Source organism: Microtus pennsylvanicus, chromosome 3 (genome assembly GCF_037038515.1).
Source record: "Microtus pennsylvanicus isolate mMicPen1 chromosome 3, mMicPen1.hap1, whole genome shotgun sequence".
Classification (NCBI taxonomy): Eukaryota; Metazoa; Chordata; class Mammalia; order Rodentia; family Cricetidae; genus Microtus; species Microtus pennsylvanicus.
The window spans coordinates 42,294,330-42,319,885 of record NC_134581.1 but is presented as its reverse complement, the minus strand read 5'-3'; the positions used below and the strand labels follow the sequence as shown (position 1 = coordinate 42,319,885).

The following is a 25,556-nucleotide window of genomic DNA, read 5'->3' as shown; positions in this document are numbered from 1 at the left end:
GGGCGGTGGTGGTGCACGCCTTTAATCCCAGCACTCGGGAGGCAGAGGCAGGCGGATCTCTGTGAGTTCGAGACCACCCTGGTTTACAAGAGCTAGTTCCAGGACAGACTCCAAAACCACAGAGAAACCCTGTCTCGAAAAACAAAAAAAAACCAAAAACCAAAAACCAAAAAACAAATTAGACTTAGCTTTGGGTTTCAGATCTTCAATGGAATAGTAACTATTATTCTCTATGCACTTGGAGGAATGACTGAGATTCTGGCTGGCCTGGTACCCTCTATGAAGCCTCAACTGCTAGGATGACAGGTATGTGTGACCATGCATAGTCTCAAATAACTCTGATGATATACGTCAATCATAAGGCTCAGCCAATCAGGGCCTACAGACAGACAGACTCCTGTTTGGATTTTTCTGCCCTAGTTTCCCAAGTGCCACTACTACCATTCTTGGCTCAGAACACTTTTTTTAAATTTATATATATTTATTTTAGAGGTAATATAATTAATTCCAGAACGTTTTCATAATCAAAAAAGAAAAACCTGTGGCAATTAACAGTCCTAAGTTCCATCTCTTCTCATACCCTGATGTTCAGATATCAAATCTACATTTGTCTCTATGTCTATTTGTCTATATGTCCATTCTGGAGAAGAAAAACCTTTAAGAAAAAATTTCTATAACACATACACATACGCATACATCTGTTTCATTCATTTTAAAGGTCCATCTCCCATGATCCTGTCAATCAATCTGAGCAATGAAATGCCTTCACACAGAGGGAAAGGAAAAGGATTAAATCCCCAAGGGGAGAACCACTCAATTTTGCTTGAGAGAAAGTATTTTCAAAACACACAAGTTCATGACCCCCAGATAGTAACTGTTCACAGTGGGACAATCGAGTCCAGGATTCAACAGCAGCAGTTTCTACAGAAGCACAGAAGCACACTGCAGAGCTAACATGTCAAACTGCGCTAGGTCCTGTCAACTGTAACGACCTGGAAAACAGATTTTCCTTCAGTGAGTTAGAGTGGGGCTCCTCACGCTCCTTCTACTTAAGGCCCCTTTCCTTCTGAGAATTTTCACACAACTCTGTGTATATAGGTATATAAAACCACAATACAAATTGAATATTTACTGATAACAAAAGAAATTTATTTTAAGTTCTTTACTATTTATATAATTTTACGACTTATGAAAGATGCAAGATAATTTGTATACTGAGACAGATGTGCTTATTATTACACAAAGCACTAAATGCTGGATAAACATTTCACACATGAAGTGTGCAGAGTATTCTCAAGGCTTTTCAGAGTTGCCTTTGATCTTGTGAGGATCAATTCTGAGAATATCACTTTGTGCGCATGGGAAGCACAAAATGCAGAAGCATGTTTAGGGCCATTTCAAAAATTATTGGGGATGAGTGGGGTGGCGCAGGCCCTTTAATTCCAGCACTCGGGAGGCAGAAGCAGGCAGATCCCTGTGGGTTCGAGGCCAGCTTGGTCTACAAGAGCTAGTTCCAGGTCAGGCTCTAAAAACTACAGTGAAACCCTGTCTCAAAAAACAAAACAAAAAATTATTGGGGACGAGTGTGGTGGCACATGCCTTTAGTCCCAGCACTTGGGAGGCAGAGGCAGTTGGATCTCTGAGTTTGAGGCCAGCATGGTCTATAGAGCTAGCTCCAGGACAGCCAGGACTGTTACACAAAGAAACACTGTTTCAAACCTTCCCCCTCAAAAAAAAAATTAATAGAAATTCTCTTTTAAGCCCAAGCCAAAGCTCATTGAATGATTCTTTCTTATGAATCTCAACTCAGTAATTCTTAAAATCACACACTTCAGGCCGGTTGGTGGTGGCGCACACTTTTAATCCCAGAATTCGGGAGGCAGAGGCAGGTGGATCTCTGTGAGTTTGAGGCCAGCCTGGTCTACAAGAGCTAGTTCCAGGACAGGCTCCAAAGCTACAGAGAAACCCTGTCTTGAAAAAACAAAAACAAAAACAAAAAAAAAATCATACATTTCAATCTAATCCAAAGATACTGTGATTTTTTTAAAAAAATATTTATTTATTTATTTATTTATTTATTTATTTATTTATTTATTTATTATACAATATTCTGTCTGTGTGTATGCCTGCAGGCCAGAAGAGGGCACCAGACCTCAGTACAGATGGTTGTGAGCCACCATGTGGTTGCTGGAAATTGAACTCAGGACCTTTGGAAGTACAGGCAATGCTCTTACCCTCTGAGCCATCTCTCCAGCCCAAGATACTGTGATTTGATACATGCTGAAGAATTACAGTAGGAGAATACTGCCTTTTGTTGCTGTGGGACAATGGTTTGTACCCTGTCACTTGCATTTTAAATAAATGCTGACTGGTCAGCAGCCAGGCAGGAAGTAGATAGAGGTGGGCAATGAGAACAGGAGAATTCTGGGAAGAGAAACAGTCAGTCTGCAGTTGTCATCCAGACGCAGAAGACACCAGATGTGACTGCCCGCTGAAAAAGGTACTAATCCATGTGGTTAACACAGACAAGAATTATGGGCTAATATAAGAGTTAATAAGAAGCCTGAGCTACTAGGCCAATCAGTTTACGATTAATGTAGAGCTCTGTGTATTTCTTTGGGACAGAATGACTGCGGGACCTGGTGGGACAGAAACCCCCTATCAACATTTTGTTTTCCCTAATAAACCACCATGCTTCTAGAACAGCAGAAAACTTTGTATGCACAGTGAAAACATTACAGTTCATAACATACAGTGCTCTTGAATCTGAGCTGAGGTGTTTCAGGCAGCATGGGTTCCCTCAGGACCTAGGCTGCAGTGGAGTCACGTGACACAACACGGGCTAGCGTTGCCAGAAGAACCTCTGAACTCCTTGCATGTTTAACTCTGAGTCTGGTCACTCTGTGTTCAGAAACTTTCTACTAAATTTTTACAAACTCCCATGTTCCGTTATGAAATCTTTTAAGTCAGGAAGTTGGGAGACAGAATCACATTTAAATGTAATCAACTACTATTATGTTTTAAATTTACATGATGACTTAGTTAAAAATGTATACTTACCAAAAAGGTAGAAGACGTAAGTCCAGTTCATATAGTAGCAAATTATTCCAGAGAGAGGAAGTGAGATTACCGTCCCGAGCTGTGCTCCTAAGCAAAGCAAACACAGAAGACTTTATAAGCCTTGGAGGAAGGCGAAGGAGCCAAAGGTCTACTGTTCAGGGGTGGGGAACGGGATGTGGGACAAAGAACTACTGAATTAGAAGCAGCTGCGTGTGAAGACAAATCCAGCACGCTCCTAGAAAACCTAAAGCATATGTACTAGTACATACATTACAACTCCACGGGTACTGACAAATACGAGGCACCAATCGGTGTGAGAGCCGTGCGCGGTGGGTATGCGCATGCTTGTTATAAGAACGAGGCTTTTCAGAACTGGATACACTATAAACAGTTGTTTTATAAAACATTTTTACCAGATAATAAAAGACATTTTAGTTAAATGCAATAGGAGCTAAATGATAGTCTGTATTTTTTTTTTTCTTTTTAAAATGGAACAGGATTATACCCTGTAGCCCAGGCTGGTCTTGAACTCTCTATGTAGCTTAGGCTTGCCTCAAATTAACAGAAATGCTCTTGCCTCAGTCTCCCAGTACTGGGATTACCTTGCTTTGCTAGATAGTATTTATTTACTTTTAAAGCAGGGTCTCAGGCAGCCTAGGGTAGCCCTAATCTCTATGTGTAGCTAAGGGTAACCTTGGACTCCTAATCTTCCTGCCTCCTCCACTTCTGAAGAACTGAAATTATAGATACATATTATTATAATCTGTCTTAGACATTCTTTCTTTCTTTCTTTCTTTCTTTCTTTCTTTCTTTCTTTCTTTTTTTTTTTGGTTTTTCGAGACAGGGTTTCTCTGTAGCTTTAGTGCCTGTCCTGGAACTAGCTCTTGTAGACCAGGCTGGCCTCAAACTCCCAGAGATCTAGACATTATTTCTGATCCCATATTTTAGTCATCGGTAGGAGACAGATATAAACCGATGACTATTTCATAGCAGGAAGTATGAGAGCCACAGGACAACGCAGAGCTATTTCTGACCTTCAAAGTGAGGGAAAGATTTATGGAGCAGCAATCAGAGTTTGAAAGCATGACTAAAATTCAGTCCCAGAGCAAGGAAAAAAGACAATTGGGAAGTAGTAACAGCTGGGCGCAGTGGTACACCCCTTTAATCCCAGCACTCGGGCAGCAGGGGCAGGCAGATCTCTGTATTCGAGGCCAGCTTGGTCTACAGAACGAGTTTTAGGACATCCAGGACTATACAGAGAAACCCTGTTTTGAAAAACCAAAACCAAGAACAACACAGGAACAGGAAGTAGATACCAGAATGAACAGAGGACTGAGAACAGGACAGCAGACGACAGGACTGGGAGCTTCACTTGGATAACGGAGCAGAGATGAAGCCTGAACAACAGACCGTACAGCCACTGACCATGCCTCCTTTAATGTGCTGCTGCCACACAGGGACCCTGGTGCTGTGAGCGCTCACTGTCTAATCTGAGGTAATGTGCTAATCAGTCCCAGTCGACAGGCTTCCGACATATCAGCGGTTGCTCACATGCAGTAAACTAGCTGCTGTTTGCTCCAGAGTGGCTCATCTCCTCACCTGCTCCTGACTTATAGGCATTGCTGTCCTGTCAGAAAAGATGCCTCGGTAACGGATGGTGCACACACTCAGACATACAAAATCAAGAGCACAGATTGTTTCTCCTACAGGACCTGAATTCAACTCCTAGTGACCACACCAGGCAGCTTACAACTGCCTGTAACTCCAGCTCCAGGGGATCTGGTGCCTTCGTGGGCATCTGCACTCATGAGCACACGCACACACAAACACATACACATATCCCCGAAATGAAAGAAAATAAATCTTAATGGCAATGGTGGTACATGCCTTTAGTCCCAGGATTCGGGAAGCAGAAGAAGGCAGATCTCTATGAGATCTGGGGTAGCTTGGTCTACACAGCATGTTCCAGGCCAGTCAAGAATATATAGTGAAACCCTGTCTCCAAACACAAACACACACACACACACACACACACACACACACACACACACACACACACACGCACACACACACACACAAGATCCAAAACCAAGTGACCAAACAACAAAATCACAATTAAAGAAAATCAATAATTTTTTCCCCAACTACTGAACTCGTTTATAAGTTCCAATATTTGAAAAGGCAATGTATTTTGAGATAAATGACAGCAGGTAGAGGAGGTGGTATTAGTCAATCATGGTACATTATTCTCTTTTTGAGTCAATGAGAAAAACTGCTATTAAAGGTCTCCCTTAGAAGGTTATTTCTTCCAGGAAGAGGCATCTATACCGAGGGATTATGGCATGCAGGCATGTCTCTCAAGGCTGGTACATACGTATCAGATTATGTCAGAAGCTTTATAAGGATAGTTATCTTACCTGCATAGGAAATGGTAAGCAGCTTGCTTCTTTCAAGAGGGGGGGCCCAGGAAGACCACATGGCATGCATGGCTGGAAACGTAACACCCTGGGGGTGGATATTTCTGATGAAATACAAGGCAGCTTCAAAATCAGACAGAAAAGATCAAAGTTGCTGACCTAGCTTTATGGATGAACAGTGTGGCATGTACAGGAAGAATGGCCAAAGATGAGAGAATCTAAGGACAGACACAATTTCAATTCTATTAAAAGCTATGGGGCCATCTGTGACTGCGGTAGAAACCACAGACTACAATGTTAAACATCCACAGACAAGGAGCTACGCTAGGAGAGCAGTCAGTAAAGAGATACAGTAACAGGACCAGAAGCAACAGACTACAAATAAATATATTTTACTTAGGTAAGAAGAAGGAGAAAACAAACCTGGGAACTGATAGAAGCTGATAAGTGTTTACACTGTAACCAGGAAGCAAGTATTTAATAGACTTCCTTGAGGACTGCTATTTGGACAGAATAGAACATGAAAACTACCAACCAAACTTTAAACTGGCTGTGGGGGTGCACGCTTTAATCCCAGCACTTGGGAGGCAGGCGGACCTCTATGAGTTCGAGGCCAGCCTGATCTGCAAGAGTGAGTCCCAGGATAGCCAGGGTTATGCAACAGAGAAAACCTGTCTCGGGAAAAACAAAACAAAAACAAAAACACCTTTAAAATTAGAACCCAGGGTCAGGTGTGGAGGCACAGCTTCAATCCCAGCTCAGGAGGCACAGGCACACAGATCTGAGTTCGAGGCCAGCGTGGTCTCCATAGTGCATTCCAGACAGACATAGCTATATAGAGACCCTGCCTCATATAAAGCAAAAACAACACGAGAGCCTGAAAATCTCTAGAGCCTTCCAGCAAATCTCACCACTTATAAACTGTGTATGTTTCCTGTGACTGAGGATGGGCAGGAACTTCAGTCTCATCCACTAAAATACAATTGAGGATGAGGGATTAGGGTTTACGGGATGCTTTGCCAAGGCCAGTGTTTTCCCTCCAGCGTCCCTCCAGGGTGCTACTGTAGGATGGATGCTCTGACCTCCCAGCCTCTGAGAGCTATGCGGACCTCAGGCTACCTTGTGCTTGAGTTAAGGCTCTTAATCACGAGCAGCTCTCCAGCTTAGAGATCACTCATCATCCAGATGGCGATACAAAAAAGCATGGAGAGGAAAAGAAGGACAGGAATGAAGAGATCTTTAAATGGGGCCATGGGGTCAGCTCAGTGGGAGAGAACATGGCAGCATGGGCAAGGCCCTGGGTTTGATTCCCTAGAACTGCAACAAAATCAGGTAAGGAAAAAAGCAAAAACAAAAAGGATGAAGGGCATAAAACAAAGAGTAATGTTTTCCATAAACGTTTAGAAGAATCCTAGAAGTAAATTGGTATAGTTAGATAAAATAATAAATTATTTGTCTCTAAGTTAGAAGAGCAGAAAAAATGAACTAATGATGAAGGGGAAGTTCCATAAATAACAAATGTAGTAAAATAAGGCAATTTAACAACATGTTGTAAAATGCATCAATTCAGGGGCTTGGAGAGATGGCTCAGGAGTTAAGAACCTGGCCGTCCTTCCAGAGGACTAGATTCAATTCCACCATCTATATGGTGGCTCACAACTGCTTATAACTCCCGTTCGAGAAGTTCACTCAGTACCTTCTTCTGGTCTCCAAGGTCACTGCACTCATGCACACACAGACACACAGAGACACACAATCAAAAACAGTACGTCTTTTTAAAAAGTGCCAAAATGCAGGTATAGATGGCAAGTGTGGGCCACCTTAGCCTCCGGGACAAGGGTTTGCTTCTCTGTCTGACAGCAGCATGAGCTACTGTCTCCCTCAGAAAATGTTCTCTTGGTTGGAGAAGGCTCAGCGGTTAAGGGCACTGGCTGCTGCTGCAGTGGACTGGGGTTTGTTTTCAGCTTCAGGAGATCGGACGCCCTCTTCTGGCTTCTGCAGGCATCTGCACCCGCATCATGTACACATGTACATGCAGACAAACACTTATACATATAAAATAAAAATTAAAAAAAAAATCCCTTAAAAGGATACTTCGCCTAGCAGAGAGGAGAAGACAAAGACTATGAAGTAAAAAAAGAACCAAGAATGTTTACCTCTCCTAGCCCTTCGAGGGCTCTCAGCACGATAAGGGTCACCACTCCCAAGTCCGCGGCCATGGGTGTGAACAGGGTGAAGACAGCAGTGCCCAGGATGCCGAAGCCCAGCAGCAGCTTGCCTCCAATTCTGCTGGCCATGTACCCCCCGGGAATCTGTGTGATGATGTAGCCGTAAAAAAAAGAGCCTAGAATCCACCCTTGAGTTTCTGCGTCCCACGGGTACTTTTTACCCTGTAAAAAAGAAGCAGAGAGAAAAAAGCGATCCACTCAACTTTGAAATTTTGAACTATTGTTTTGGACTACGGAACATACAAACTATGCTGGTGTGGCCTTTTCTTGATTGATGATTGATGTGGGAGGGCTTCGGCTACTGTGGACAGGTTGAACAGTTAGGAGGGAATCTGACAAGTAGTGCTCCTCCAGTCTCTGCTCTAGAGCCTGCTCCGACTTCCCTGCATGCCGACTGTGAGCTGTAAGATGAACTCATGCTTCCCTCCCCTGGCTGCCCTGCGCTGCATTCATCACAGCAGCAGAGACCTAAGACAGGCTCCCTAAGGCAGGTCAGCCACTACAACACGGGGTTTCCAGAGTGAGTGTGCAAGAACTAAGAGCCACGCCCTTCAAGAAGCTTGCCCTTCTAGGACACTACACTAGAAGAGCTGCTGAGGAGGCTCAGTAACAACCCTGACTGAGAAGGTTCAAAAAAAAGTCACAGGCTTGGGCTTGGCTGTGGTGGCACAGCCTTTAATGCCAGCTCTCAGGAGGCAGGGGCAGAGGCATCTCTGTGATATGTTCGGTCTACAGAGTGAGTGCTACAGTGAGTTCCAGGACAGCCAAGGCTACGTACAGAGAACCTGCCTCAAAACAAACAAACAAACAAACAAACAAACAAAAAACCCAGACAGATAGATAGAAAAATTGAAAAGGGAAAAAAAAATGCTATCCAATAATGTCCTGGAGAAACTACTTATTTAGATTTAAACGCCAGGTGGTGGTGGTACACACCTTTCATCCCAGCACTCAGGAAGCAAAGACAGGTGGATCTCTGTGAGTTCAAGGACAGCCTGGTCTACAGAGCGAGTTCCAGGACTGGTTCCGTAGCTACTGAGAAACCTTGTCTTGAAAAAACAAAAAGACAGCCGGGCGGTGGTGGCGCACGCCTTTAATCCCAGCACTCGGGAGGCAGAGGCAGGCGGATCTCAGTGAGTTCAAGGCCAGCCTGGTCTACAAGAGCTAGTTCCAGGACAGGAACCAAAAGCTACGGAGAAACCCTGTCTCGAAAAATCAAAAACAACAACAACAACAAAAACAAAAAAGACAAAAAAAAAAAACAAACAAACAAACCTAACTTTCTGATGTGCCAAAATGAGATTACTTCAAATTCTTCTCAGGAAACTGAAAAATAACTTTCTAAAACAGATTAATTTATGTGTTAGCACAGGCTATAATTATAAGCTAATTGCTCAACTAACTCCCAAGAAAACAGAAAGTACTCTTAACCTGGGGAGAATACACACACACAAACACATATTTTGGTTTCTTTCTGATAAAGGCATATTTTTTCATTATTTTTACTTGTAAACATTTTATTATCAGTCAATTTTTTTTTGTTTAAAAATCTAAACAAAAAAATTTTAAAACACTTTAGAAACTTTAAACACTTACCGTGCGATTGTGGTGAACTTTTATGGGGGAGGAATGCTCTGCACACTCCTTGGAAGTTCTATTATCGGTCAGGGTTGTATTTGACTCTACCATGTCCACCAATGCAACACTCAGGTTCACACGTAAGGAATAAAGAACGAAAAAACCAAAGAAAGCCAAAATCGCTAAGTTGTACCGAGCAGAGCAGCATACTGGAGCTGAAATTAAGAGTAGGAGAAAACTTTAAATTATATGATCTCTAAATAATGAAAGGAAAAAATTTAAAAAGATTTATTTATTCGGGTTTTTGAGACAGGGTTTCTCTGTGTAGTTTTGGCTGTCCTGGACCTCTCTCTGGCTGCAAACTCAGAGATCTGCCTGCCTCTGTCTCCTGAATGCTGGGATTAAAGGCGTGCACCACCATTCTCCAAAGGTTTATTTTCAAATCTCATGTATGAGTATTTTGCCTGTACACGTTTGTGTACTGTATGTGAAGGCGTAAGTCACAAACAATCCCACACCAGTTTGGAATTATGATTAATAGAATGGTTATTTATTTAAGGGGGAGTAGACAGAACAGAATGCTGGGAAGAAGGGAAGTTAGGCAATTGCCATGCCTCTCCTCTCTGGTTCAGAGACGCCATGGATCCAGCCGCCAGGTCAGACATGCTGAATCTTTCCCGGTAAACTACCACCTTGTGGTGCTACATACATTAATAGAAAAGGGTTAATCAAGATATGAGAGTTAGCCAAGAAGAGGCTAGAACTAACGGGCCAGGCAGTGTTTAAACGAATACAATTTGTGTGTTGTTATTTCAGGTATAAGCTAGCCACGTGGGCGGTCGGGCGCCGGGAACGTAGCCCACTGTTCCTTCTACATATATGTGTGCCGGGTGCCCACAGAGGTCACATGAGGGTATCAGCTCCTCTGGAACTGGAGTTATGAACCAGATGTTAGCAGTTACGTAGATGATGGGAACGGAACCCAGGTCCTCTGCAAGAGCAGTAAGTGCTCCAGCCCACCCCACCGCCCAAGGCAATTCTTAAAGAAACATCCAAACTACTAATCAGTACTTTTTCGAATAGTCTCAGATTAAGCATATCTACACAGATTTCTCCAAATATAATCGAATCCCTTTTACCCATAGTTTTAGCAAACATTCAGCATGACAAAGATGCGGCACGAGGGGCTGGAGAGATGGCTCAGCAGTTAAGAGCACTGACTGCTCTTCCAGAGGACCAGTGTTCGAATCTCAGCACCCACATGGCGGCTCACAACTGTCTGTAACTAAAGTTCCAGGGGATCTGACACCTCACACAGATACATATGCAGGCAATGCACATAAAATAAAAATAAATAATTATTAAAAACAAGATGTGTCATGAGAAAAATAGATAAAGGTTTAATAGCGCCACTACACCCTTCCCTCTAAAGCTCTAAGCAAGCCCTCACTGAATGCTGTCTTTCTTTTCTAAGAGTTGCTGTGGTCATGGTGTCTCTTCACCGTGATAGAAGAGTGACTAAGACAGGCTCTCTCCTGTTGAGCCATCTCTCCAGCCACCAGAAAACCATTTACTGGGTATTCCTGAATCCTTTTTCCTCGCTATAGCTATTGTCTTACGAGAACAGGCAGATACAAATCTGAGAATTGCATTGCTAAGACTTTAGTCATGCGGGCTGTCATTTAAGTTTGAACAATTTGCTGTTTGCTCCAATGAAGAGGTGTGTCCTTTTGCGGAACACATTCCGTCATCACTTTATCAGGCCACATTACACGGGTGTTCGGATGGAGAAGTCTAATCTCAAATTTGGACAATTAAAATGTGCTACTTCAATAATCTGGAGAAGTGGGCAGGTTTGAGTAAATTTAAAGGGGAAAATTAATAGTCCTTAACTGAACGCTAGGTGCGAGAGTAAAAGGGAGGGTAATCAGCAATCCTCTTGCTCTAGACGATTGTACACCACTCTTGCTTGTAATACCATTATTCCATCCCATTTTTTATATGGCTGTTTCTTATTGTAAGCTATTACTTTTTCCTTAGGCAATGCTTGATTTGGATTATAATATACTTTATATATACTATAATGTACTTTATATATACTATGTACTATAAATACTATAATATACTTTATATGTACTATATGCTATAATAAACTTAATATATACTATATTTTATCACTCTTTCCCATCTCAATTTTTTTTAGCTCCATTCTTTTTTTAAAAAAAATATTTATTTATTTATTATGGACACACTATTCTGTTTGCATATATGTCTGTAGGCCAGAAGAGGACACCAGACCTCATTACAGATAGTTGTGAGCCACCATGTGGTTGCTGGGAATCGAACTCGGGTCCTTTGGAAGAGCACGCAATGCTCTTAACCGCTGAGCCATCTCTCCAGCCCCCTTTAGCTCCATTCTTTTATTGCACGTTGTCTGCTTCTTCTCAGGCCATGACTGATGTGGCTTATAAGCCACTGTATCACGTGAGTAAGATGTGGGTCTGGAGGTTGACATGTGAAAGACAGGTGGAAGAAGAACTGGAAGGATGGCTCAGTGGGTAAGGTGCTTGCTTGTTTGGTCACAAAACAAACATGAGGAGAACTGACTTCCACAAGCTGTCCTCGAATTCCCTATCCAACAATCAAGCAATCAATCAATCATTTTTAAAAGGTGAGGAAGGGGCTGGAGAGATGGCTCAGTGATTAAGAGAACTGACTGTTCTAGAAGGACTGGGTTTGATTTGAATTTGCAGCACCCACAAAATGCCTCATAATGGTATGATAGTCCAGTTCTGGAGAAGTCAATGCCCTCTTCTGCCCTTCATCATCACTGTGTATAAACAGTGAACAGACATACATGCAGGCAAAACACTCATACACATAAATACAAATAAAAAAACTTGAAAAATTTGCAAGGTGAGCAAGGTATTTCAAATTATTACTGATGATGCCTAAAAAGCTATAGATCAGGTGCTATCTATACTTCTCACACTTACATTTCTAAGGTACTCTCAATACTCAGAAAATAGAATACATGACTACAAAGTTTTAAAAGTTATACTAGACTGGGCAGTGGTGGCACAGGCCTTTAATCCCAGAACTAAGAAGGTAGAGGTAGGTGGATATCTGTGAGTTCAAGGCCAGCCTGGTCTACAGAGCGAGTTCCAGAACAACCAGGGTGGTTACACATAGAAACTCTGTCTCAAAGAACAAAACAAACCAAATGAAAAGAAGTCATATTAAAAATAGATTGGCACCAGGTTTATGAAAATGGTTGTGACTATAAATCTATTTAGTCAAAAATATTTTATAAAGTAAAACGCGCCTATGAATTTGGATACTCTTTGAAATTGATCCAAGGAAAATCAAGCTTGCATGGCAGAAAGAGCCGGTCCACTGGATACCCACCGCACTGAGTTCGAAGCAAGATCATGCTTGCATAACGAGCAAAGCACTCCTCAGAGCAAACACCACCTCCACACCGCACTTTATAAACACAGGAATGGTGGTGGGTGTGCAGAGAACAAAGGCTAACAAGGAAAGGGAGCCGGGGTGACCTCAGCTCTGGCCATCTGTGTTTACAGAGCTACTGAGATGAAATAAAAGGCTCAGTGGTTAAGAGCACTGGCTGTTCTTCCTGAGAACCCATATTCAATTCCCAGCACCCACATGGCAGCTCCCAACTGTCTGTAACTCCAGTTCCAGGGGATCTGATACCCTCATACCAATGTACAGAAATAAATAAAACAATATCGGGGGGGGGCATCTCTGCTCCGTTTATAAAGTACATGTGACATCTCCTATAAGCATGAGTCCCATTAGCTGAGAAACAAAGCTCAAGATGAAGGTCCAGGGAGAAAGGGTCTCGGATAAACATAAATGCCTGGGAGTCAGGTGTGGCCCGACCTTCCAGATATCACAGGTCACCAGGCAATTGAATGAAATTGAAATGTACGCCTTGGCAATGCTGAAGCAGGCGTGGGCAGCCCACATATGGGGCTCTGTTGAATGTGTCCACATTGGGTTTCATGATCTTAGTTGATGAGTGTAGGGATAAGTCCCGCCCCTTAGGGGGCGTGTTCGCCTCGGGCTAATGTCTGCCTATAAATTTGGCGAGCGTGCTCCGAGCTCCTTCTTCTACTTTCCTGGTCTCCGCGGGAACGGTGGTTCTGTAAGTCTATTTCTACATTAAAACTGTATATATTTTTACAAACTGTCTGCATTCGTTTACGCCGCTACAGATGAGGACGATTGACCAGGTCTCTTCCTCAAGAGAACTCATTACAGATGGTTGTGAGCCACCATGTGGTTGCTGGGAATTGAACTCAGGACCTTTGAAAGAGCAGCCAGTGCTCTTAACTACGGAGCCATCTTAACTACATCCAATTCCAGCCTTCTGGAAATGGATTATTACCTCTTCCGTTGAAGAGACAACTTATGTGTTTACTAATCCTGGTTTCCCTAGTGCTATGAACAAAAAGGCCTTGTGCCCTCTACTTTGCCCCACTTCTAAATGTTCAAAGAAAAAACAACAGTTGTCATAGATGCCATGGTTAACTGCACTGCCTCTAAGGCTAGTCTAAGTAAAATAAGAAAAATTCAAGAACAGCAAACAGAGGACCAAGGAAAGGAGAAAGCCACCTTAACCATGATGCCTATTCAAAGGTCACTTGGGAGAATCTTTGCCTATCTCTTTATGCAAATCACTGCTTTGACTCTCCATAGTATGAGAAAAAAAATCTGACCTACTTAAGCAACACATACTAGGACATTGTTGATAATCAAGGTTATGTCTGAGCAAAAAATAATATAGAGTAGCCGCTTTGTAAAAGTTCTCAAATCATCCATCTCTTAATTAGTTTCTGAAATATTAGTTTTGCTGAAATAGTAGTAGTTTCACCAATCATGCAGGCCATCTTTGAGCCCTCTCTTTTGTATATCAGTAACTATTCCTGGAATTGGCAATAAAAAAGCCTAAAAGCAATCCTTAGCATGACCAAACAATATCATACTCTCTTCATACAAAAAGGCATTTGGATTCTGCATTAACAAGGTGAGAATCAACACGTAATACAGTCGGTAGCACAGCAGCATCATTTTGGGGTCAACAGTATCATATGCTTGCTGTTTCCACAAAGCCTGGGCTTGATGCGTTCTGTCTTGATGTCTCCCCAAGTGACCTGCTAATGGGTCTGTCACCTATCTTTACAAGATTCATTTGTCTGGTGGTCTCCAGGATGCTGTCCTGCTCGGATGCATCGATGTGGGAGCCATCCAAGACTTCATTCATTTCTGGAAAGATATAAGCAGAACCTCGACTTGATGCTACAGGAACATTGGACTCTTATCACTGATTCATTTGGAGATCTTTTAACATATATTTTAGGCTGTGACCCCTTTAGGACAAAATGCTTTTGGGCTGCAGAAAAAAGCATTATCCTTTAAAGTGAAAAAATTCAAGTATTTAAAATAACTAAATGTAGTATAGTATGTGGGGATTTGGGTGGGCGTCCCCCCTTCTATTTTATCTTTTTTTTTTACATATTTTTATTGATTCTTTGGGAATTTCACATCACACATCCTAATCCCACTCATTTCCCAGTCACCCTCTTCTATTTTTAAAATTTGCCAGTTACGTATGTGATGATGTCACTCCACAAGAGCTTAACCCTGCGGGTTATAAGGGAATTTAGCAACATGATTAATATCCCATAAACTGCAAAGTTCTTTAAGATGTTTGTTAGTATAAGCAGGACCATTATCATTTTTTAGCTGTAAGGGTCCCAGAAAGAGAATGTATCAAGAGCTATCTGACAAAGTCAAGTCCCACACGTGGCCTAATAGTGTTTCCCTGGGGCTCCCAGTGCCCCATGCTTCATCTGGGGCTGTGTTCTGCGGCTGACCAGTTGCGGGGGGGATGCACCATGCATGCCTGCAGGAGACTGCATGAAGTGCATTCCAGCACAGAAGGCCCCAGACACAGACAGCTCGAGTTTCAGACGTCGGCCTGACGTAAACTCACTACTAATTATGCCCCAGAAACTTGGAATACCAGGTAAGATAATAAGTGTTCCCTAGAGAATATGCCTACATAAGCCTCCTCTAACCTCCCCCTTGCTAAAGTCTGCTCGTTTAGCAGACCAAAAGAAGCAGAAAATTAAATAACAAACAAAATCCAATCAAAATCCAATTCAATCATGGCCTTTAACTTTAAAAGATTTAAACCAGAACTTAAGATTTAGAATTTTTTTTTTTAGTCCCCTTTGCTGGCCCCTGCAAATTAAGTTTTACTCTTTCAGAAAAGTTAAGTTGAGTGATAGTCCATTGACTTTATGGGCTCCCCTCAAGCTGCTGGAGGCTGGTCCTCACAATTTATTCCTAATTTCTCTCTTAAATCCACCCCAAGTTTGCTTACATTATTATTTTTAATTTTTTGTCATATTGTTCAAAAATCTAAATAAAAAACAAATGAAATTTTAGTAATCATAAATACAAAGCGTAGACAGAAGTTTCTGTCTCACTTGGACAGGCAGCCATTCAGTCCCAAAGAAACACACAGAGGCTTATATTAACTATAAACTGTTTGGCCTTTTACTCAGGCTTATTATTAACTAGCTCTTACAAATTAAATTAAGGTCTGAAATGAGAGGCTCATGCCAGGTGTTGTGGTAATAGGAGCAGCGGGGCTGCAGCCCCGGCACCCGGCGCCCTCATGGCTGGCTTATGCCCCGAAATAATTACACAGAAACTGTATTCATTTAAATACTGCTTGGACCCATACACTGAGACAATGGGGATGTTCTATCGGGAACTCACCAAGGCCAGCTGGCCCGGGTCTGAAAAAGCATGGGATAAATCCGGACTAGCTGAACATAGCGGACAATGAGGAATACTGAGAACTCAAGAACAATCGCAGTGGGTTTTTGATCCTACTGCACTTACTGCCTTTGGGGGAGCCTAGGCAGTTTGGATGCTCACCTTACTAGACCTGGATAGAGGTGGGCGGTCCTTGGGCTTCCCACAGGTCAGGGAACCCTGATTGCTCTTCGAGCAGATGAGGGAGGGTGACTTGATCGGGGGAGGGGGAGGGAAATGGGAGGCGGTTGCGGGGAGGAGGCAGAAATCCTTAATAAATAAACAAATTAAAAAAAATAAATAAATACTGCTTGGCCCATTAGCTCTAGCCTCTTTTTGGCTAGCTCTCACATCTAGATTAACCCATTTCTAATATTCTGTGTAGCCCATGAGGTGGCTTACCAGGGAGGATCTTAACCTGCATCTGTCTGGAGTGGGAGAATCATGGCGACTCCTTCACTCAGCTTCTTTCTCCCAGCATTCTGTTCTGTTTACTCCGCCTACCTAATTTTATGTCCTATTAAAGGGCCAAGGCAGTTTCTTTATTTAACCAGTGAAACAACAGATAGAAAGATGACCCTCCTCCATCAAGGTGTGGTGGCACATGTCTTTAGTCCCAGCACTTGTAAGGCAGGAACAGGTGATCTCTGAGAGTTCCAGGACAGAACTGTGTTAAAACAAACAAACAAACAAAAAAACAACCAACAAACCAACAAACAACAAGAATCGTGCCACAATGTGTTGAACATTTTGAGTGAGGTGTGGTGGTACAGACTTTTACTCCCAGCACTGGGAGGCAGAGGCAGGTGAGGAATCTCTGAGTTCAGTTCCAGGACCGTCAGGGCTTCACACAGAAACCCTCTCTGTGTGTGTGTGGTCTCCACTTCTGATGTACGGGATGAGATTAAATTCCTTATTTTGCTAATGCTGGGAGTGCAACACGGATGGATTCTGATTTGACCAGGTACCAGCAGGGAAAGCATCTGCAGTCTCAGTAACTGGCACTCTCCGCACCAACCCTTCCACCAACAGCCATAGCAGATCCTGGCTTCCTCCAAGCAGGCGGTTCCTGCTTGTGTTCCCGAGAGGCAGAGGTGCCAACAGGCAGTATGACTGTTATGTTTCAATAGGACTGGATTTATCTATTTTACTTTCTTTTTCTTTTCTTTCTTTTTTTTTTTTTTTGGATTTTTCGAGACAGGGTTTCTCTGTAGCTTTTGGTTCCTGTCCTGGAACTAGCTCTTGTAGACCAGGCTGGCCTCGAACTCACAGAGATCCGCCTGCCTCTGCCTCCCAAGTGCTGGGATTAAAGGCGTGCACCACCACCGCCCGGCTCTATTTTACTTTCAAAGCAAGGAAACTCAGCTGAAGGAGTGCACTAAACCTTTTTTCCCTTTCTGTCTCTAAGCTACTCCATCCCATGGGATCCCACTTTCTGTTTACTAGATGCCACCCTTGGAGGACCTCATTCCAAATGCCCCCAATCTTCCATTACACTCTCCCTACACTGACAATCTTTCTAACATTCCTTTCCTCTCAAGTTAGGCCACTTCCCATTCTCAGTGCATGTCTGTTCTTCCTGTGCTGGTTTACATATGAGGCCGGTTAAAACAGTCAGTGCCTGAGAAACATCTCATAAAAGCGGATTAATGATTGCAAGTTCAGACTGTTGAGCTGGACAAGCAGGGTGGTTATTATCTTTTTTTGTGGAGCATGTGGAATAGAAAGCATATTCTCCATGTCCTTTTGAAGAGTCATCTGGAGCCAGGCAATAGTGATACAGAACTTTAATCCCAGCACTCTGGAGGCAGAGGCAGGCGGATCTCTGGGAGTTGGATGCCAGCTCTGTTCCAGAACAGAGCTTTATAGTCAGACCCTGTTTAAAAAAGAAATAAAGAAAGAAAAGAAACCCCTTTGGGTAGCCTAGACCTAGCTCATGCTGCAGCAGAGTCCCCCCCCGCCCCGTGACATTCCCTGGAACTCAGGTGTTGCACCAAGCTTCTCCAAGCTCGGTCAGACCAGGCTGGTAGGAAGGGCAGCAGGGCCAGAGGGCTCTGAGTCACGGTCAGATGGCTCCAGAGGGCAAGGCCATTAGGGTCCACCCTGCTAAGACCTGCCAAGATTTGTCCTGGCAGAAGGTTTTCTTCTCTGTTTCTCTCTCTTAAATAATCCTCCTGAGAGGATGCAAGCAATACATTATTAATGTGCTCTAGTTTGCAAAATAATCGACAGAAATTCCACTTCCATTTAGTTCCCACATGCTTCCAGAATTAACATCAATAGTTACTTGGTCAGGAAACAGAGGGTTAAATTTTACAGTTACCTGTACAAAGTTGCAGAATTTTCCTCTGGGTCTTTTTATTTATTTAGTTCATGATTCATTTACTTTTATTTTTTCTGTGCATTATTGCTTTGCTTGCATGTATGCCTACGTGAAGGTGTTGAGTCCCCTGGAACCGGAATTACAGACAGTTGTAAGCTGGGAATTGAACCCCGGTCCTCTGGAAGGGCAGCCAGAGCTCTTCAATGCTGACCCATCTCTCCAGGCCTCTCCTTCCAGTCTTAACAAATGCTTCAATAATTGTATTAAGTTCTTTGTCTCAGAGGACTGACTGACTGGAACCATGAATATTACCACTGTCTCACTTAAGGTCATGAATTTTTTCTGCTTCTATTTAAAGAAAAATTTTCTTACCTTCTCTGATGGTCAAGCCCCTCACCTCCTGTTGAGTACTGATTATAGGGGGTCTTTGCAAACACCAGGGTCTGCAGAGTGTTGATATGGGTGAGTCAAATCTGGCTCAACACAACTCAGTAGCAGGGTTTCTCTGTGTTTAACAGTCCTGGTTGTTCTAAAACTCTGTAGATCAGGCTGGCCTAGAGTTCACAGAGAGCTGCCTGCCTCTGCCTCCCAAGTGCTGGGATTGAAGGCGTGCACTGCTACCACCTCCCGGAGGGGTTAGAAAGCTTTTCTAATAAAATGAAGTGCTACACACATAAGGGAGAAAGGAAGCCCACTAATCTCGGGAGATAGGACAGGGATATCCTCTTTTTGGAAGAGGGATATTCAATTGTGGCTTCCTCAATGAGCAGAAGTTGTCAGGCAGCTGTGGGGGTGGGGTGGGCGTGAGTACAGCCATGCCAGCAAAAGCAACAGGATCTGCCGAAGCAAGGAAATGAGAAAGGCACGGGGAGAACTTAAGGCTTTAGCCTGAGCCAAGTCTCAGAACTAATACTATTGAGTGGGAGGGGGCACTGGGTTTACTAACGAAACAGCTAATGTTACCGAGTGCTTACTGTATCGAGCTGGGGAAGATGACCTGCAAACGAATCAAAGCACTGCTCAGCACACAGTAACTTCAGAAACTGAACCGTCATCATTGCCTTCTCCGGATCCGGGAAACCTAGCTCAGATGTTAAGAATCATGATAATGTTTCATCTGCGGGAAATTAAGTTATGCGGGGCGTTAGGCTTGTAGTGCAACGGGGAGACTGCTGAGAAGGTGGACATCCACACAAAGCTGGCGAATCTGCCTTGGATGTACCTTCAAGTGCTGTGTGTCTGCAATGGAGGCGGCTGGCACCGAGACAGAGGTGATGACAAAGCCTGGGAAAGGGACTCTAGGGTGATGGATGGCAAGACGGTGAAGTGCCAGCCTTTGATTCTAACCCGAGAAGACAGTAAGAGGGGCTGCAGGTGGGTGGAGTGTTTGGCACGTATTCAGGAGGCGGAAGCAGGAGAATCAGGAGTACAAAGTCACCTTCAGCTACAAAGTGGTTAGAGGCCAGCTTGGGCTACAGGAGACCCTGTCTCAAAGAAAGCCAACCAACCAATCAAACAAACAAACACAAAATGAAAGACCTAGGCTCACCCCACTGCTGCCTTGAACTTTACAGAATAAAGCATCCTTTCTTAGTTTTTAAAATGTATATGAATATTTTGTATGTATGTACGTCTGTACCACATGCATGTCTGGTGCCTGTCTATGGAGGCCTTAGTAGGGTGCTGGATCCCCTGGAGCTGGAATTATAGATGGTTGTAAGCTCCTGTATGGATGCTGGGAACTGAACTCAGGTCCTCTGGAAGAGCAGCCAGTGCTCTAACTGCTGAGCCATCTCTCCAGTCCCAAAACACACTAGTCTCAAAATTAAACAAAACCAAAACAAACCACCAAGAAAACAACAAAAGTGTCTGAACAAAGCCAGAAAGTCGTCATAGTAGGGTAGTTACACACACAAGTAGGGAGGGTGGCTATCTGCTCGTGCTTAAAGCAGTTATGAAAGAATTCTTTGGTAATGTTCACAAAAGACATACCTACGAGTGACTCTCCGTGGTCAGCAAAGGCAACTTTCCAGTTCAAGTCTTTCTCATTCCTGTATCCTTGAATGCGTGCAAGCTCATTTGTCTTTTAGTTTCAGTAGCTTCAAGAAGCTATGTTGCAAAATGTAGCAAAATCCAATGAAGACACATACTTGTGTTTGGGGGCATAGCGGGTATGGAGACCAGAACCTCGCCAGTCAAAACTGTTATCACTGAGCTACAATCCCAGGCAGGGAAGATGCTCTTTGAAGTACCACTGCAAGACCTTTGGTACATTATCTTAGCGTGCTACAGATAACCATCTCGAGAATAACCTGTTTCTTAAACTTTAGTCTGATAGATGAGCAAAAATGGAAATGTCTGCAATATTTTTAGTCTCTTACAGCACAAAGTCAAGATATTCGCGGGATTATGCAACTGTCCTCCGCACACTCAACAGATGTCAACTCTTTTCTCTGTGTGTCTCCTCCCTGCCCAAGGAGCTACCTGATCACATGCTTGCAGACCGGCATAAGCGGAAACCTGGCAGTCACCGAGGAACAGCGAGCAGCACTTTGGCCCTTGGCTCATTGACTCGTTGGATCCCCCCGACCCCGAATTGCTTCAGTCCCCCACCAGTGCAGGCAGCTCCGGCCGGTCCCACGGGGCTGCACTCGTCAGCCCCCCAGCCCTCAGCCACTCCCTCGAGGCGCCCCCCGGGCAGGAACCACCCGCCACCCGGATCGCTACCCCTAGCAGCCGCTTACCCGCTTCGGTTTGCCGGGCGCTCGGCAGGAGCGGGGTGCTGTCCGAGTTCTCCTCCTCCTCGTTCATCGCCGGACCCCGCAGCAGGGGCCTCATGTCGCCGGGAGAGCAGATGTGCTGATGTTGTTGTTCAGCCAACAGAGCTCTCGGGAGCACAGCCCTCCAGCCTTGCTGGCTGGGTGGGACAGGATTTGGCTCCGCCTCTTGCATCACCAAGGCCCCGCCCATCTCCGGCTGCTCTTCCTCAGGCGCCATCTTAGTTCCGGGCAACCCTGGTGTGGGCGTGGTGCGGCTGTGGTGGGCGTGGCTGAACCGGATGTGGCGCTTGCAGAGTTCGTTGTGGGCGGTGGGCGTTCCGCGCCTCTGTTCCCCTAGCAAAAGCCGGGGCACACGGGTCCCGGAGGCGGCGGATAGGGCTTTCATCTCTCTGTGATAGGGAGCTAGAGAAAAACACTGGAAGTATTTGACTTCCAGATGTCTGTGTTAGAGCCCCTGATTATTAGCAATCTTTGTCTCGTCTAGGACAGCTTGTGGATTTAAGTGGAAAAGGAGTAAAGAAAGACATGGTCTGTCCGACGAAACTGCCTACATTAGGATTCAGCTATGAAATAGGCTTTTTCTTTCTGGGAAGGTATTGCGTTGAACCCAGAGTCTCATACATATTAGACCTATACTGGTACCATTGATATACATCCCCAGCCAGTGGGCCACGTGATGTTCGGTCATGGGTCCGTTTTTCTCTGTAAATCTCATTTGGACAGGTTTTCCTACTGCTGACTCTAAGAAAGAGGAACTAGGTAACTGCCCTAGTCAGCCCTGTTGAGGCCTTTGAGCGTCTGAGTAATAAAGACCGTGTCTGCAGACAGATGGAGAAGATAAGATGTGGTAGATGTCCTTGCAAAATTCCAGGCAGATCCAAAACCAACAAAATCTTGCAAGCCAGAAATTCGGCAAGCCAGGTGAGGTCCCTATCTAGAAGAAGGGCTGAGGATTTCTGAAGAACATTCCTAATTCCTGGGCTAGTAAATACCTCATAGATTTCAAACTGACAGTTGTAGGCACAGGCCCTTTGAGCATGCACACACGCGCTTGGCACATCCTAAAATGCTGAGACAGTAGTTCTGGTGTGGTTAATTTGATGTGTCAGTTTGCTTGTCCACTATGTGGGTGGATTTCAATCCGTTTGAAGGTTTGACTAGAACAAAGAGACCAGCTTCCATTTTCTCATCCCATTCCCCCAAGAAGAAGGCAGAAGGAATCCTCCAACCCAATGTCTTCAGATTGCTTACCAAGAGCCTCCCTGGTTTCAGCTTTCTACACCATTGCTGTCCCTATGACCCAATAGGTTTGTTCTCCACTGTCTCTCCTCTCTCCTATTGGTTCTGCTTCTCTGAGAAAAGATTGCTAATGTAATTCCCTTGGTAAGCACAGGGAATCAGATGCCAACAGCCTTGAAAACTTGCTAATTATAGCAACACTGTGTTTCCTTAAGTACACTTTTTACTTGAGAAGGTTCAGGTTCCAGAGAAGTCATAAGGTCGATACAGAGAGTTTGAAGGAGGATAGGAAGGCAGAGTTTGAGGGAACATGGGAAAGGAGCCCCTTACTCCCAAGCCAGCTGAGTTACGAATGCCTGCACAATTAATAAAATTTCATTTGCTCTGAAGATCGCCTATATTGTTCTTTTTTTTTTTTTGGTTTTTCGAGACAGGTTTTCTCTGTGGTTTTGGAGCCTGTCCTGGAACTAGTTCTTATAGACCAGGCTGGTCTCGAACTCACAGAGATTCACCTGCCTCTGCCTCCCAAGTGCTGGGATTAAAGGCGTGCGCCACCACCGCCCGGCTATATTGTTCTTTCAACACAGAGATACTTTATGTTAAAAGAATAATGGATCATACCTAAGGCCTAAGCATGTGTGTCCTTCAAGTATGGCCTTTCTCCCTTCCCAGCTGTAAACCTGACAGTTGTAGGACTCTGACAAGAAGGCCCACTTAGGTTGACCCATGGTTTTGTTATATCAGACTGCATTCCTATCCAAGGCCCTCAACAGCCTGTGATCTCATTTACAGTCTCTGAGACTTTCTTCCTGTTTGCTGACTTGACCAGTTTTATAGACACTGATGAAGATTCTGTCTCAAAAACCAACCAAGCCCCAAGTGGTAGGAAAAGAAAATCTAATAAGGTGTTGACACTTTCCCCCCCTAGAGATCATCTCATGTATGCTCTTTGCTGAGTGCATCCAGCTGGAGACCCTCTGGGTAGCAATGAAATCCAGTCTGGTGTAGAGAACAGTGAAGGCGGAAGTCACAAACAATGCCACACCAGTTTGTAATTATGATTAATAGGGTGGTATTTATTTAAAGGGGAAAAAACTTACAGATCACCGTCCAACAGCCCTCTACGCAACCATGAAGGGAGTCTAGTCACCGGAGGAGCAGGAAGTGGAGAGAGGAGAGGGAAGTGGCTGCTTTTTTAAAGGAAGAGAGACCTCGCCCCAATGGGCTGGTATCTCAGCGGCTATAGGCTGGAGGAGTGGGAGGACCTCCCGCAACACCTCCCCCTTTTGTTTAAATAAGAGAGTTCTAAACCTACTATGAATAAGTACAAATATCCTATTCTAACTAGCTTTGGTCTTGTATAATAAATAACTTGGCCTAGTCATGAAAGGAAAGTAACTACATTTATATAGTCTTCAACCCCATTGAAGATCTGAGAAGGGAAATAATGTTACCTGAGTAATTAGGAAGTGCAGTTAAACAACTTCCAAACCATGCAACAAATCACAGAGACAACTAGCTACCTGGGCAATCACCCAAAGTCACGTTAGCAGTGTTGAAGCAACCAACTTTGGCTAAGGCCTAACGTAACTGACATACCATTTTCAAAGGCAAGAAACTTTTCAAAACTATCTTACCCTGTCTTGGCAGGATATGAAAGTCCTGTTTTATCCATTTACAGATACTATGTATCTCTGTCAGTGGTTGAGGTATGGGCATTTCTTTGCCCAAAGGCCAGTTCAGCCAAGAAGAAAGGCTCCAGGTGGAGCATCTTTGGTGCTCAACATTCTCTCGGGAATAGAGTGGTATTGCCAGGAGCAATTGTGTCTCACTACCATGATTTAGATTTAATCTAAATCTGAGATAGATTAAAGGCCATTTTCTACAGCTCTTTGAAGAGGTTGAAGATTATCTATCTATACTGAATATAATCTCTATGTATCCAAAGAACCTGATTAGTCTAATTATAAATGAAACATAGATGACTATTGATCTATATAATTCTCAATACCTATCTAACTTAAAGATTAAGACATTAAACAACTGTGCAATAAATGAGGACAATATGACCCCCAAATGTAAACAATGTACAAATATACATTGCAATATGGTAAATATGTATCTCAATACATAAACAATATATAAGTATCTTAATCAGAGGTAGAAATGTATACTGCAATATGGTAAATATACATATATCAATACAATATATATATATCAATACATAAAAAATGTTTTAAACAGAGGTAGAAGCATGCATGCATATAATAGTCAATATAATTTAACTTTGTATCAATATACAAGAATGGATACCAATATAATTGTCTAAAAACAATAACTCACAATTACAAATCCATTATCCCATCATCCAATTATCCTTCCTTTTTTTTCAAAAATATCCCTGAGCTTATAAAATTCCTCCCCTAACCCCCCAACCCTCAACTGTATACTAATTATAATCAACCCCTAAATGATGTCCCTAAACCCAAGGACAAACTTTACTGGGAGAGGGGACGTCGTCCTCTAAAATTACTTCCAGCTGTCATGGGGGTGCCGTTCTTTCTGGGGGATCCTGTGAAAGTAAAATGATGGTTAAATTTCAAGATCAATGTCTTTTACAATTGCAAATAGTCTCTGAGTATTTTGTGCAGGTCTGGCCAGAATGTTGTACAAGATGTGCACCATTTCAGCTAACCAAGTTGGAATTGTCTTGTGCAGCTGGTACTCAAAACAGGTCTTGTAGAAGCGCTATCAGTATCATGACGTCATATCAAGCAATTGGAGTTGTGGTTATGGGGCCCCATCTTCTTCCTGGAAACTTCAAATGTCACTGCAGGAAAACTAATGTTTAAGTTTGTGGAAAACTTAAACAGCAATCATATAGACATGTATAGACATACATATATTCAATGAAAGGCATGATAGATATGAAGAAAAGCAAAGATGTTTTCTAAACTCATTTTTTTCTGTCCCATATCATGGCTTTTGACATGAGACAGAAACTCCAGAAATTCTGGGTTTTTCTCTTAACAGCAGGCTTGCAATTAGAGAGGGACTGAGCCAGAGTCCAACTCCA

The 25,556-nt window shown here is 43.5% G+C and overlaps 1 protein-coding gene across 1 annotated transcript in view; it reads right to left on the bottom strand.

Annotated features, from left to right (window-relative positions):
* The window catches only part of Slc17a5 (solute carrier family 17 member 5), a 40,365-nt gene extending 18,969 nt beyond the window's left edge, over nt 1-21,396 (bottom strand). Inside the window, exons 1-5 of the mRNA XM_075965139.1 lie at nt 21,206-21,396; nt 9,302-9,498; nt 7,634-7,867; nt 5,478-5,565; nt 3,061-3,147 (exon numbers count right to left, since the gene is read on the bottom strand). Of these exons, the coding sequence (XP_075821254.1) occupies nt 3,061-3,147; nt 5,478-5,565; nt 7,634-7,867; nt 9,302-9,498; nt 21,206-21,299 (700 nt within the window). The 5' untranslated portion in view covers nt 21,300-21,396. The remainder of the gene's footprint in view (nt 1-3,060; nt 3,148-5,477; nt 5,566-7,633; nt 7,868-9,301; nt 9,499-21,205) is intronic.
* Between the last annotated feature and the right edge of the window lie 4,160 nt (nt 21,397-25,556).